Raw genomic sequence first — 12,584 nt, forward strand, 5'->3', positions numbered from 1 at the left:
AAAATGAAGATGAATCTGTGTGCTTGTTGTAGATAATTTGCTTCAAAGCCATATAGTTATTTAAACGGTGAACAGTTTGCCAGTGAGTAGTCTTTATTGAAATGAACAGTATGTCATCCTAATTATTGTGCCTTAATACTGCTGTGCTACTATCTTTAATTCCTTCCTTTTCATGTACGAAGAATCATCCAAAACTCTTGTATCCACTGTGCAAGCTGTCTGCTTTCGTGTATGGCCAGATGATCTTCCAGATGAACTATCAGCTATGATGCAGCTTTTAACTAACACTGTTGGACTGAATCTCTCATCCTCGGGCTGTGCATGGTGAAGAGAAGTCTGAACCGAGATGTAAGGTTCAGACATGCGTATGCAGCATGTACTCTTGCCAAGTGAAGCATTCTGCCTGTTTCTAAATATATTTCTATATAATCTACATGTTTATCGCACATACCTGTTGGTCTGTGTATCTTTTTTTTTTCTTTTTTTTTCTCAAGGCCTGACTAAGCGCGTTGGGTTATGCTGCTGGTCAGGCATCTGCTTGGCAGATGTGGTGTAGTGTATATGGATTTGTCCGAACGCAGTGACGCCTCCTTGAGCTACTGAAACTGAAACTGAATCAGATTGAAGTCTGTGTCCATGTGAAGCATCCTGGCTTCTCTGCGCCCCCACTCCCTCCCCCCGCAACCCCCTCCTCCCCACCCCCCCACACAATGCTATCTGATGGAGGTTCTGTCTAAAATGATGACATTGTTATTTTGGAATGTTTTTGGAATACTCTGTCCGTCTGTAGTATCTGGTATTGTTCCTTGACTTCTGCACTGTGTGCTATAGGTTAATTCATTCTATAGTTCATGGTATTTTTTCTTTTCGTCTTTATAATGTGGTATAGTTTTTTTTTTCCTTCCATACTGTTTGGTAGATGGATGGTTTCTTCCCTGCCATAGTTTGTGGTGCAGTTTTTTCCTGTTGTTTTTCTTCAGCATGTTTCAGTACAGAACAGTTTCTTTCAGTAGTGAGTGACGCTGTTTCTTCCATTCTGTTTATGTGCAATGATTTTTCTCTATGTATGTGGTCTAATTTCTTTCCTTCTATTAGTATGTGGTCTAATTTCTTTCCTTCTATTAGTATGTGGTCTAATTTCTTCTTTTTTTTCTTCTCTTCTGTATAGTATAATTTCCACAATTTTCTTTCTTTTTGTTGTAAGTGTTGGCATTGTCATTTAGTAACATTTATGGAGTAGTTATGTCACCTCTGTGATATGTGGCATAGTTTCTTCCATTGCACAGTGTGTGGGACAGTTTCCTTCTCAGCTTTATTTTTTTTCTGTTTACTTTCTGTGGTTCAGATGAGATCGCACACTGTGTACAAGCAGAAATAGCATGGTTTCGAGGCTTTGTGAATCCTGTCGTCGTGTACATTCAGTGATTCAGGTCAGGGATTTGTAACCCTTACGCCATGTCAGGATTTTTGCACTTTTGAAAATTTGCCAGGATTAGCAAGGATAATTGTGCAAGTTTGTCATAGTCGCAAGAATGAATAGTGAATGCCTTTCCATAAAACATGAATGCTGGTTAATGAAGTTGGAAAGGACAGGTGCAATAGCTGAATGGTTAAAGCGTTGGACTTTCGGTCTGGGGGTCCCGGGTTCGAATCTCGGTAACGGCGCCTGGTGGGTAAAGGGTGGAGATTTTTCTGATCTCCCAGGTCAACATATGTGCAGACCTGCTAGTGCCTGAACCCCCTTCATGTGTATACGCAAGCAGAAGATCAAATATGCATGTTAAATACCCTGTAATCCATGTCAGCGTTCGGTGGGTTATGGAAACAAGAAAAGAACATACCCAGCATGCACACCCCTGAAAATGGAGTATGGCTGCCTACATGGTGGGTAAAAAAAAAAAAGAAGGGTCATACACATAAAAGCCCACTCGTGTACATAAGAGTGAACGTGGGAGTTGCAGCCCACGAACGAAGACAACATGTAGATTATTGGCTTAGTGTGGATAGTGATGTGGAGACAACATGTAGATTATTGGCTTAGTGTGGATAGTGATGTGGAGACAACATGTAGATTATTGGCACAGTGTGGATAGTGATGTGGAGACATGTAGATCATTGGCTTAGTGTGGATAGTGATGTGGAGACAACATGTAGATCAATGGCACAGTGTGGATAGTGATGTGGAGACAGCATGTAGATCAATGGCACAGTGTGGATAGTGATGTGGAGACAGCATGTAGATCAATGGCACAGTGTGGATAGTGATGTGGAGACAGCATGTAGATCAATGGCACATTGTGGATAGTGATGTGGAGACATGTAGATCGATGGCACAGTGTGGATAGTGATGTGGAGACATCGTAGATCAATGGCACAGTGTGGATAGTGATGTGGAGACATGTAGATTGATGGCACAGTGTGGATAGTGATGTGGAGACATCGTAGATCAATGGCACAGTGTGGATAGTGATGTGGAGACATGTAGATCAATGGCACAGTGTGGATAGTGATGTGGAGACAACTCGTAGATTGATGGCACAGTGTGGATAGTGATGTGGAGACAGCATGTAGATCGATGGCACAGTGTGGATAGTGATGTGGAGACAGCATGTAGATCAATGGCACAGTGTGGATAATGATGTGGAGACAACACGTAGATTGATGGCATAGTGTGGATAGTGATGTAGTGACATGTAGATCAATGGCATAGTGTGGATAGTGATGTAGTGACATGTAGATCAATGGCACAGTCTGGATAGTGATGTAGTGACAACACATAGGTCAGTGGCATAGTGTGGATAGTGATGTAGTGACAACACATAGGTCAGTGGCATAGTGTGGATAGTGATGCAATTACAACACATAGATCAATGGCATAGTAGTCTCATACAGGTCAGTGACACAGTGACAACATGCAGATGACTGACATAGTGATGTTTTTAGATCAGTGATGTAGTCACATTTTTAGATCAGTGATGTAGTGACAATTTTAGATTAGTGATGTAATGACATGTACATCAATGACGTGACATGTATATCAGTGACATAGTGACATGCAGGTCGGTGATGAAGTGGATCAGTGATCAATGAGACAGTGACATGCGGATGAATGACATAATGACATTCATATTAAATACATAGTGACGCACAGGCTAGTGACACTGCCATGCATAGTGACTTACAGAACAGTTTCAGTTTCTCAAGGAGGCGTCACTGCATTCGGACAAACCCATATATGCTACAACACATCTGCCAGGCAGATGCCTGACAGCAGAATAACCCAATGCGCTTGTCAGGCCTTGAGTGCATGCATGTAATATATCCGTGTACCTATCAGAGTGGATTTCTTTTTACATGATTTTTGCCAGGGGAGAACACTCTCATTGCCATGGGTTCTTTGTCAGTGCTCCAGTTGCTGGCTGCACACGGGGCCTCGGTTTATCATCTCATCCGAATGATTAGACGCTCAGTTTGATTTTCGAGTCAAACTTTGGAGACAGGGAGAGAGCGGGGTTTGAACCCACAACCTGACAGACTCCCTGTACTGGCACCTGAGCGTCTTGACCATTCTGCCACCTTCCCTCCTCACAGAACAAACGTACAGAACAGTAATCACTGACGTAGTGACATGTGGATGAATGGTCAATGACATAGTGGCAACACATAGATTGATGATGTAGTGATGTCGTGTAGAGTGTAGATTGTAGATTAGTGATGTAGGTCACAACAAAGTGTAGACGTTTGTGGAAGAGTGTATAGTGGCCTCCCGTAGAGCGGAAGTGGTGGAGTGGAGTAACGGAAGAGATGGAGGAGGAGGAGACAGGGGAGGTAAGAACGGCCACAGCAGGGAGGTGGCGCCACCTTGGGGGGGTGGCAGAGTATGTGAGAGGTGGGCACAGCGACCCACACACCCCACCTACCCGTCATGTCGCCTCTTTCTGACCCAACAGCTGTGGTGTGCGTTTTGTGTGTGTCGTGTTGGCTGTGTGTTGTTTGATGTGTGTAGTGTGTTGTGTTCCTGTGTGTTTGTTGTGTGTAGTTGAGTGCATTTTTTTTTGTTTTTTGTGTTGTACGTTTCTGTGTGATTTTCCCCTTTTGGTGTTTGTGGCCCTGTTATTTATTTGTCATACACTCTTGCCCTAAGTTTTTTTTTCATTGCATGTATTTGTATGTTCACATAAGAGAAACGGAGAGAAAGGATGCTGAACACTGAACACTGAAATGTTTAATGTTGTTAGTTGTACAGCTCTAGTGACACAGTGGTACAGGTCAGAACATAATGGTGAAAACAATGAAACAATATTTGATAGAAAAACCCCCCCCACATATTTGAATGAAATAAGCCAGTAAGAGGTAAGAGATACTTTGACACTTTTGTACTTTTCTGTCATGCTTAAAGGTCCATGTGACGATGTCGTTTTTCTTGTCGTTCAACTAAAGAAGTTGAGAGTTGTAAACAAATGAGAGAGAGAGAGACTAAACAAGACAAGACAAGACGAAATCTTCATTATCAAGGGTGATGGATAAGCAAGTACATTTAACATGCTTTTTTACATCCAGCCCTCGCCCTAAAGAGGGAATAAAGCAAAAGAAGTGAAAGTGAGTGATGTGTGTGTGTGTGTGTGTGTGTGTGTGTGTGTGTGTGTGTGTGTGTGTGTGTGTGTGAAAGAGAGAGAGAGAGGTTACTGCTAAGTCTATGGAAATAACCAATGGAGAAAATGTATGAAAAACTGCGGACTGTGAAGTCCCAGAGGCAGATCCTTGGTCTGAAACATTTTACCACCTGATCAGTTGTCAGTCTGGTTTTACAGCATACATTTTCTGTAAACTTTTTCCGTTTATAATCTGCTTTATGAATTCTTCTGCACATGTATGGCAGCTTACTTTTTGCAATAATTATCTGCCATTATCAATATTGCTGGCTCACAGAACCAATTTAAAGTGCGTGTACGTGTGTTTAGGTGTGTGCGAGCGAGTATGTGTGTGCGCACATGTAAAACCGTGCATATGTTTGTGCATACTTCATCACTGAGAGTTATGACTAACATTGGTCTGGACCTGTGGGTTAATATTTTGACTTGTTTGCAGTGATGTATTGAAACCAATTCACACTCTTCACTTCATGTGCCATTTAAAAAACAAAAAAAGGAAAAACTGTTCTTTTTAACATGACGGACTCCAAATACCTGACATATTGGTGCTGTGGGGAGAGGGGATTGAGAGGGGAAAGGGGGCAATAGCCAAGTGGTTAAAGCGTTGGACTTTCAATCTGAGGGTCCTGGGTTCGATTGAATCTCGGTGGCGCCTGGTGGGTAAAGGGTGAGATTTTTCCGATCTCCCAGGTAAACATGTGCAGACCTGCCAGTGCCTGAACCCCCTTTGTGTGTATACGCACGCAGAAGATCAAATACGCACGTTAAAGATCCTGTAATCCATGTCAGTGTTCGGAGGGTTATGGAAACAAGAACATACCCAGCATGCACACCCCCGAAAACGGAGTATGGCTGCCTACATGGCGGGGTAAATTAAAATAAAAAAACCAACGAAAAAAACAGTCATGCACGTAAAATGTTAGTAATGGTCAAAGTTATGATCACTGAACATTAATAGAAGAAGGGGGATAATGGGAAGATTGTATATGAATTAACTTTGCCAGACTTCCTTTAGAAGATCTGTGAAATGGCAGAACACTTAAAAAAAAAGTATATTTGACAATACAAATCAAGTAACAGTTATTACTATTATTGCATAAGAATATATCCTGTTACTCAAATCTTCATGATGATGATTATTGTATAAAACTGAATCCTATTATACAATCATCCACGACTATTGTTGTTATATGAAACTACATCCTGTTATACGTATCTCCATGACAGGTATCCTTTATAAAGATATAACCAGTGTACAAATCTCTTTGAAGTATCATTTATAAAAGTATATCAGAAAATACAAAATACCTTGACTGATTATCATATATAACCTGTAACACAAATCATCATGACAATTATCATAAAATAAAAGTATGTCTTATACAAATCTTCATGACGATTATAATAAGTATATCTTGTAGTGCAGATTTTCCATGACAGTTAAGTATATCCTGTAATATAAATCTTCATGACAAGTATTGTTATATAAAGGTATATCCAATAATACAAATCTCCATGAGAGTTGTCATCATATCATACATAAAAGTATATTCTGTGATTAACAGCTCCATGATATTTATTATCATTATAGAAAAGTATATCATACATTTCAGATTTCAGTTTCAGTTCTTACATGGATGCCCAGCTCATAGAGGAATGTCATACAATGTCATGGTGATTGGTCATGATCTCATAGTCATCTTGAGTAGCAGTGGTTGTCAGTTTAAAGTCTTTCCGCCCAAAGTGATGTTAGACCACCAAAAAAAAAAAAAAGGGGTGGGGGAGGATGCAGAGGGAAGAGGGGAAAGATGTGTCTGTGTCTGCATGTGTGCCTCTGTGTGCGTGTGTGTGTGTGTGTGTGCATTGTGCATGCATGCATCTGGGCGTGTGTGTGTGTGTGTGTGTGTGTGTGTGTGTGTGCATGCGTGTGTGCATGCATTTGTGTGTGTGTGTGTGTAGGTGTGTACATGCGTGCCTCTGTATGTGTATGTGTGCATGCATGCATCTGGGCGTGTGCGTGTATGAGTGTGCAGAATTAAAAGGCAAAAAATACATAACACAAACAAAATGAACTACAACAGCAATAAAAACATGAGTATGGTAAAGATGTTGACCAACATGGTGATGATGATGACAATGACGATGACGATGACGATGACGATGATGATATGCTAACCCGTGGAGCTGTGTTGGCCATGAAGCACGCTACAGATGCTGACCAACATTGAGAACCGCCTTGAGGAGCTGTTTGAGATGATAGAGACCATGCCTCAGGACAAGGTGGAGGCCGCAGAGAAGGTCAGGGGTCGTCTGTGTTTCTCGTCTCTGTTCTTTGTTGTGGCATGCCTGTCTGTGTCGCCCCCTCACACCTCCATCCCCAACGCCACGCATGTCTCTGCGCTACTCTTTGTTTTTGTTGGTTTAGGTTTTAACTCTCTCACCACCAGAGGTGATTTTGTTGGTTTAGGTTTTAACTCTCTCACCACCATAGGTGTTTTTGTTGGTTTAGGTTTTAACTCTCTCACCACCATAGGTGTTTTTGTTGGTTTAGGTTTTAACTCTCTCACCACCATAGGTGTTTTTGTTGGTTTAGGTTTTAACTCTCTCACCACCAGAGGTGATTTTGATTGACAAAACAGTGCAGCACCATAGGTCATTTTAATCAACTGGACAGTGGACTGCCATAAGTGATTTTAATCGACTAGACAGTGCACCGTCAAAGATGATTTCAATTGACTAGACTGCACCATCAAAGATGATTTTAATTGACTAGACAGTGCACCATCAACAATGATTTTAATCGACTAGACAGTGCACCATCAACGATGATTTTAATCGACTAGACAGTGCACCATCAAAGATGATTTTAACTGACCAGACAGTGCACCATCAAAGATGATTTTAACTGACCAGACAGTGCACCATCATATATGATTTTAATGGACTAGACAGTGCACCATCAAAGATGATTTTAATCGACTAGACAGTGCACCATCAACGATGATTTTAATCGACTAGACAGTGCACCATCAAAGATGATTTTAATTGACCAGACAGTGCACCATCAAAGATGATTTTAATCGACCAGACAGTGCACCATCAAAGATGATTTTAATCGACCAGACAGTGCACCATCAACGATGATTTTAATCGACCAGACAGTGCACCATCAACGATGATTTTAATCGACTAGACAGTGCACCATCAACGATGATTTTAATCGACTAGACAGTGCACCATCAACGATGATTTTAATCGACTAGACTGTACCATCAACGATGATTTTAATCGACTAGACAGTGCACCATCATAGATGATTTTAATTGACTAGACAGTGCACCATCAACGATGATTTTAATCGACTAGACAGTGCACCATGATATCCGACATAGTCAGTATGAAAGGGTCATGTTAAAAGGACCATTTTTCACATGGTAATAAAGCTTGACAGCTGGAGCCAGATTCAGGGCAAGAGAACAGTGACTAACATTTGCCCCCCCACCCCCCCTGACATAGTTTGAAGTGAACAAGTCCATGAAGTTGTCTTCACAGGAACTGAAGTCTGTGACTGAGAGCTTCAAGTCTTGGTGGTGAAAGGGTTAAGCATGGGATGCTCAGATGGTGAAGAAGGAAATGGAAGACTTCAGCCCTTAATTGTTGTTGTGTGTCAGAGTTATATTGTGTCAGTGTTCTATTGTGCCAGTGTTTTGTGTCAGTGTGTCACTGTCAGTGTTATATTGTGTCAGTGTGTCATTGTTATATTGTCAGTGTGTCACTGTCAGTGTTGTATTGTGTCAGTGTTGTATTGTGTCAGTGTGTCACTGTCAGTGTTATATTGTGTCAGTGTGTCATTGTTATATTGTGTCAGTGTGTCACTGTCAGTGTTATATTGTGTCAGTGTTGTATTGTGTCAGTGTGTCACTGTCAGTGTTATATTGTGTCAGTGTTGTATTGTGTCAGCGTGTCACTGTCAGTGTTGTATTGTGTCAGTGTGTCACTGTTATATTGTGTCAGTGTGTGACTGTTATATTGTGTCAGTGTGTCACTGTCAGTGTTGTGTTTTGTCAGTGTGTCACTGTCAGTGTTATGTTGTGTCACTGTCAGTGTTATATTGTGTCAAGCGTGTCATTGTTATAGTGTCAGTGTGTCACTGTCAGTGTTATATTGTCATTGTGTCTGTTATATCAATCAATATGTCAGTGTTATTCTGTTGTGTCAGTGATGTGTTGTCAGTGTTATGATATTGTGTCAGCGTTACTGCATTCTGTCAGTGTTATGATATTGTCGTGTCAGTGTCAGGATATTATGTCAAAGCTGCTGTATTGTGTCAGTGTTATTTTCTGTGTCGGTGTAGTTTTGTCAGTGTAATTGTTTTGTGTGAGCATTATGTGTTTGTGTTATCTTACTGTGTGATTGTTACTGCATTGTGTCAGTGTTTTGTTCCGAGTCAGTGGTGTTGTTCATCTGATGGCTTCTCCGCGGAAACTGAAAGCAGGGCAACACCACTGTTGTACCTGTCTGCATGGTGTGGTGTGTGACTGGTGTTTCAGGTGAACCTTTCTGCACACCTGAGCTGCTGACTGCTCCTCAGTTTCTGTGGACTTTTATCATTGTTTGAACTAACAGCAAGCACCCACCCTGCCCTCCCTCCTTCGCTTGTCAAAGCCTTGGTTCAGTGCTGGCAAACGGACAGACTGTTCAGCTGTGACAAAACCCTCTGAAGTCAGACCAGTAAAACATGTTGGGGGTGAGGGTGGGGGGATTGGGGGGGTGGGCAGGGTGGGGGTTGAGAGGTTTGGGACAGAGAGGTGTGACACGTTAGGATCGACAATTTTCACAGTCCATTCAGGTTTGGAAGATTTTTGGTTGAATTCTGTGACTTTTCCAAAACTCTGCCATGCCATTTTACCACGAGTACAAATTAAATATTTCCTCACAATGTATTTCCTCTGTAATCAAAATGGCCAGTTGTGAAGATATGGCACAAAAAAACAAGAACGAGCTTTGTATCACATATTAAGTGGAGCATTCAGAGAGACAATAAAGCAATAATACCTTATGTCTTGGTTTAACACCACAAATGCACACAGGTGGTTTTGTCTGCAAATCATCATGGATTAAATCTTATAACTACCCATTCCCTGACTCTATACAATTAGTGATGGTCACTAGTTCTTTCAAAAAAAATTTTTTTCTTCTTTCTCCAATCAGTGGAAGCATTTGCACTTTGAAAAATATGTTTTCCAGTTCCATGACTTCCCATGTCCTTTATGGACCCTGTTTCATGGACTGTAACTGGAGACCACTGACATGTATTGTTTTATTGTATTACTTTTTGTCACAACAGATTTCTCTGTGAAATTCAGACTGCTCTCCCCTAGTAGGGAGGCCCTTTTGCCTCACTGTGGAATCGCCCATTTCTTTCTATCTGGATTTGTGTTACCCTCAAAATGTTTTTGTTGTCTTACACAGAATTCTACCAGGGACAACCCTTTTGTTGCTGTGGGTTCTTTTACCCGTGCTGAGTGCATGCTGCACAAAGAGCATCAGTGTTCCATCTGTACACAGGACTTGGGCCACTGCTCCCTATGAAGGCCTGTTTTAGAAATGTGGGATTACATTTGTTGCCATCAGCACTTGATGGTACAGATGCTGATGACAGTGACATGGTTGAAAGGTGATAGGTGGTCCGGACACTAGTCGTTCAGAAGAGACAAATCAAGGTTCCATGTGTAGGATGCACATGTTTAAAAGAAGCCATGGCATTAAGATAATTGTACCTGGCTAAATTTCATTGTAAGGTTTACTCTAATAAGCACATGACTTAAGCCCTATTGAATTACACTGGAAATGAATGATGAGCACTTCAAGGCTGTCATCAGTTGTACCCAGATAGGCAGCCAGTTGTGTCAGTGGCTCTGTGTGTGTTTAGTATTTAGAGCTTATATCTGACCAAAGGTTGGTGCAAAATATAAATGTATCAATAACAATGACTCAATATTTGTAAAGTGCTTAGTGCTTTGTCTCTGATTAAGATAGGCCGATAATGGTGACAGAATGTGACTCCGTGTTTGAAAGCATTTCGAACATGGTTTCTGATGGAGGATGGCCCTGTGTAAGTATGAACAATTTGTTTCTCAAGGAGGCGTGACTGCATTTGAACAAATCCATACAGGCAGATACCTGACCAGCAGCGTAACCCAATGTGCTTGCAAGGCCTTGAGTACATGTAAATTCGTTTAACTATCAGAGTGGATTTCTTCTACAGAATTTTGCCAGAGGGCAACATGTTGCCATGAGGTATTTTTCAGTGTGCCAAGTGTGTGCTGCATATAGGACCTCGGTTTATTGTCTCACCTGAATGACTAGACACTGATTATCCAGTCAAACTTGGAAGAAAGGGCGTAACCGGGATTTGAACCATGACCCTTGCGGACACTGTGCTGGCAGATGGTGATCTTAACCATTCTGCTACGTTCCTCCTAAGTATGACCAGTGATGATGACGAGAGCTGTGTGCGTGTGAGCAGGCGAAGGAGAAGGAGAGACGACTGAAGATGAGAGAGGAGAAGATCGAACAGCAGAGACTGCACCAGGAGGAAAGGGTTCGTCGCGCATTGGAACGCGCCAAGGCTGAGCCCAAGAAAACGGTCAGTCTTCATTGTGTGTGTGTGTGTGTTGTTTTTCACAAAACTTTGAACATATATAAACATGCACTGCCACACCACATGCACTAATTTTCAACACACACAAACCTTCAGCATCTGTATCAGTATGTCATACACACATATATATATATGTGTGTGTGTGTGCAAGTTTTTCTAAACAGTCAATGATCATATCTGGCTGCTTTTCCTCGAGAGCGCATCATTGTATGTGTGTGTGTGTGCGTTGCATGCGGATGTGCATGCATGGGCATGTTTATGGTTGTGTCTGTCTAGTGTGTGTTCATGAGCTAAGGAAATCATGTTCCCTTTCCATCTGTTTCAAAAGAGTTCCTCAATGTTTGTCTTGTCTATCTTGGTGTGTGTACATGTATCAGTATGTGTGTGTCAGTGTGTGGGTGCAACTGTTTTCACGTGTGCGCGCCCCTGTGTGTGTGTGTGTGGTGGGACTGACAATGCCTTGCTGTGTGTGTGTGTGCCTGTGTGTTGGTGAGTGGTGGAACGTACAATGCCTTGCTGTGTGTGTGTGCGTGCCTTGTGTGTTGGTGAGTGGTGGAACGTACAATGCCTTGCTGTGTGTGCGCCTGTGTGTTGGTGGAACTGACAATGCCTTGCTGTGTTGGTGAGTGGTGGAACTGACAATGCCTTGCTGTGTGTGTGTGTGTGTGTTGGTGAGTGGTGGAACTGACAATGCCTTGCTGTGTGTGTGTGTGTGTTGGTGAGTGGTGGAACTGACAATGCCTTGCTGTGTGTGTGTTGGTGAGTGGTGGGACTGACAGTGCCTTGCTGTGTGTGTGCCTCTGTGTTGGCGAGTGGTGGGACTGACAGTGCCTTGCTGTGTGTGTGTGTTGGTGAGTGGTGGAACTGACAGTGCCTTGCTGTGTGTGTGTGCCTCTGTGTGTTGGTGGGACTGACAATGCCTTGCTGTGTGTATGTGTGCCTCTGTGTGTTGAAGGGTGGGACTGACAGTGCCTTGCTGTGTGTGTGTGTGTGTGTGTGTGTGCCTCTGTGTGTTGGTGAGTGGTGGGACTGACAGTGCCTTGCTGTGTGTGTGTGCCTCTGTGTGTTGGTGAGTGGTGGGACTGACAATGCCTTGCTGTGTGTGTGTGCCTCTGTGTGTTGGTGAGTGGTGGGACTGACAATGCCTTGCTGTGTGTGTGTGCGTCTGTGTGTTGGTGAGTGGTGGGACTGACAATGCCTTGCTGTGTGTGTGCGTCTGTGTTGGTGAGTGGTGGGACTGACAATGCCTTGTGTGTGTGTGCCTGTGT

The 12,584-nt window shown here is 42.5% G+C and overlaps 1 protein-coding gene across 1 annotated transcript in view; it reads left to right on the forward strand.

Moving 5' to 3' along the window:
- Positions 1 to 12,584, forward strand: part of LOC143284899 (cilia- and flagella-associated protein 100-like) — a 38,974-nt gene that overhangs the window by 24,308 nt on the left and 2,082 nt on the right. The window contains exons 13-14 of the mRNA XM_076592037.1: positions 6,854 to 6,950; positions 11,182 to 11,301. Of these exons, the coding sequence (XP_076448152.1) occupies positions 6,854 to 6,950; positions 11,182 to 11,301 (217 nt within the window). The remainder of the gene's footprint in view (positions 1 to 6,853; positions 6,951 to 11,181; positions 11,302 to 12,584) is intronic.

Source organism: Babylonia areolata, chromosome 8 (assembly GCF_041734735.1).
Source record: "Babylonia areolata isolate BAREFJ2019XMU chromosome 8, ASM4173473v1, whole genome shotgun sequence".
NCBI classification, from domain to species: domain Eukaryota; kingdom Metazoa; phylum Mollusca; class Gastropoda; order Neogastropoda; family Buccinidae; genus Babylonia; species Babylonia areolata.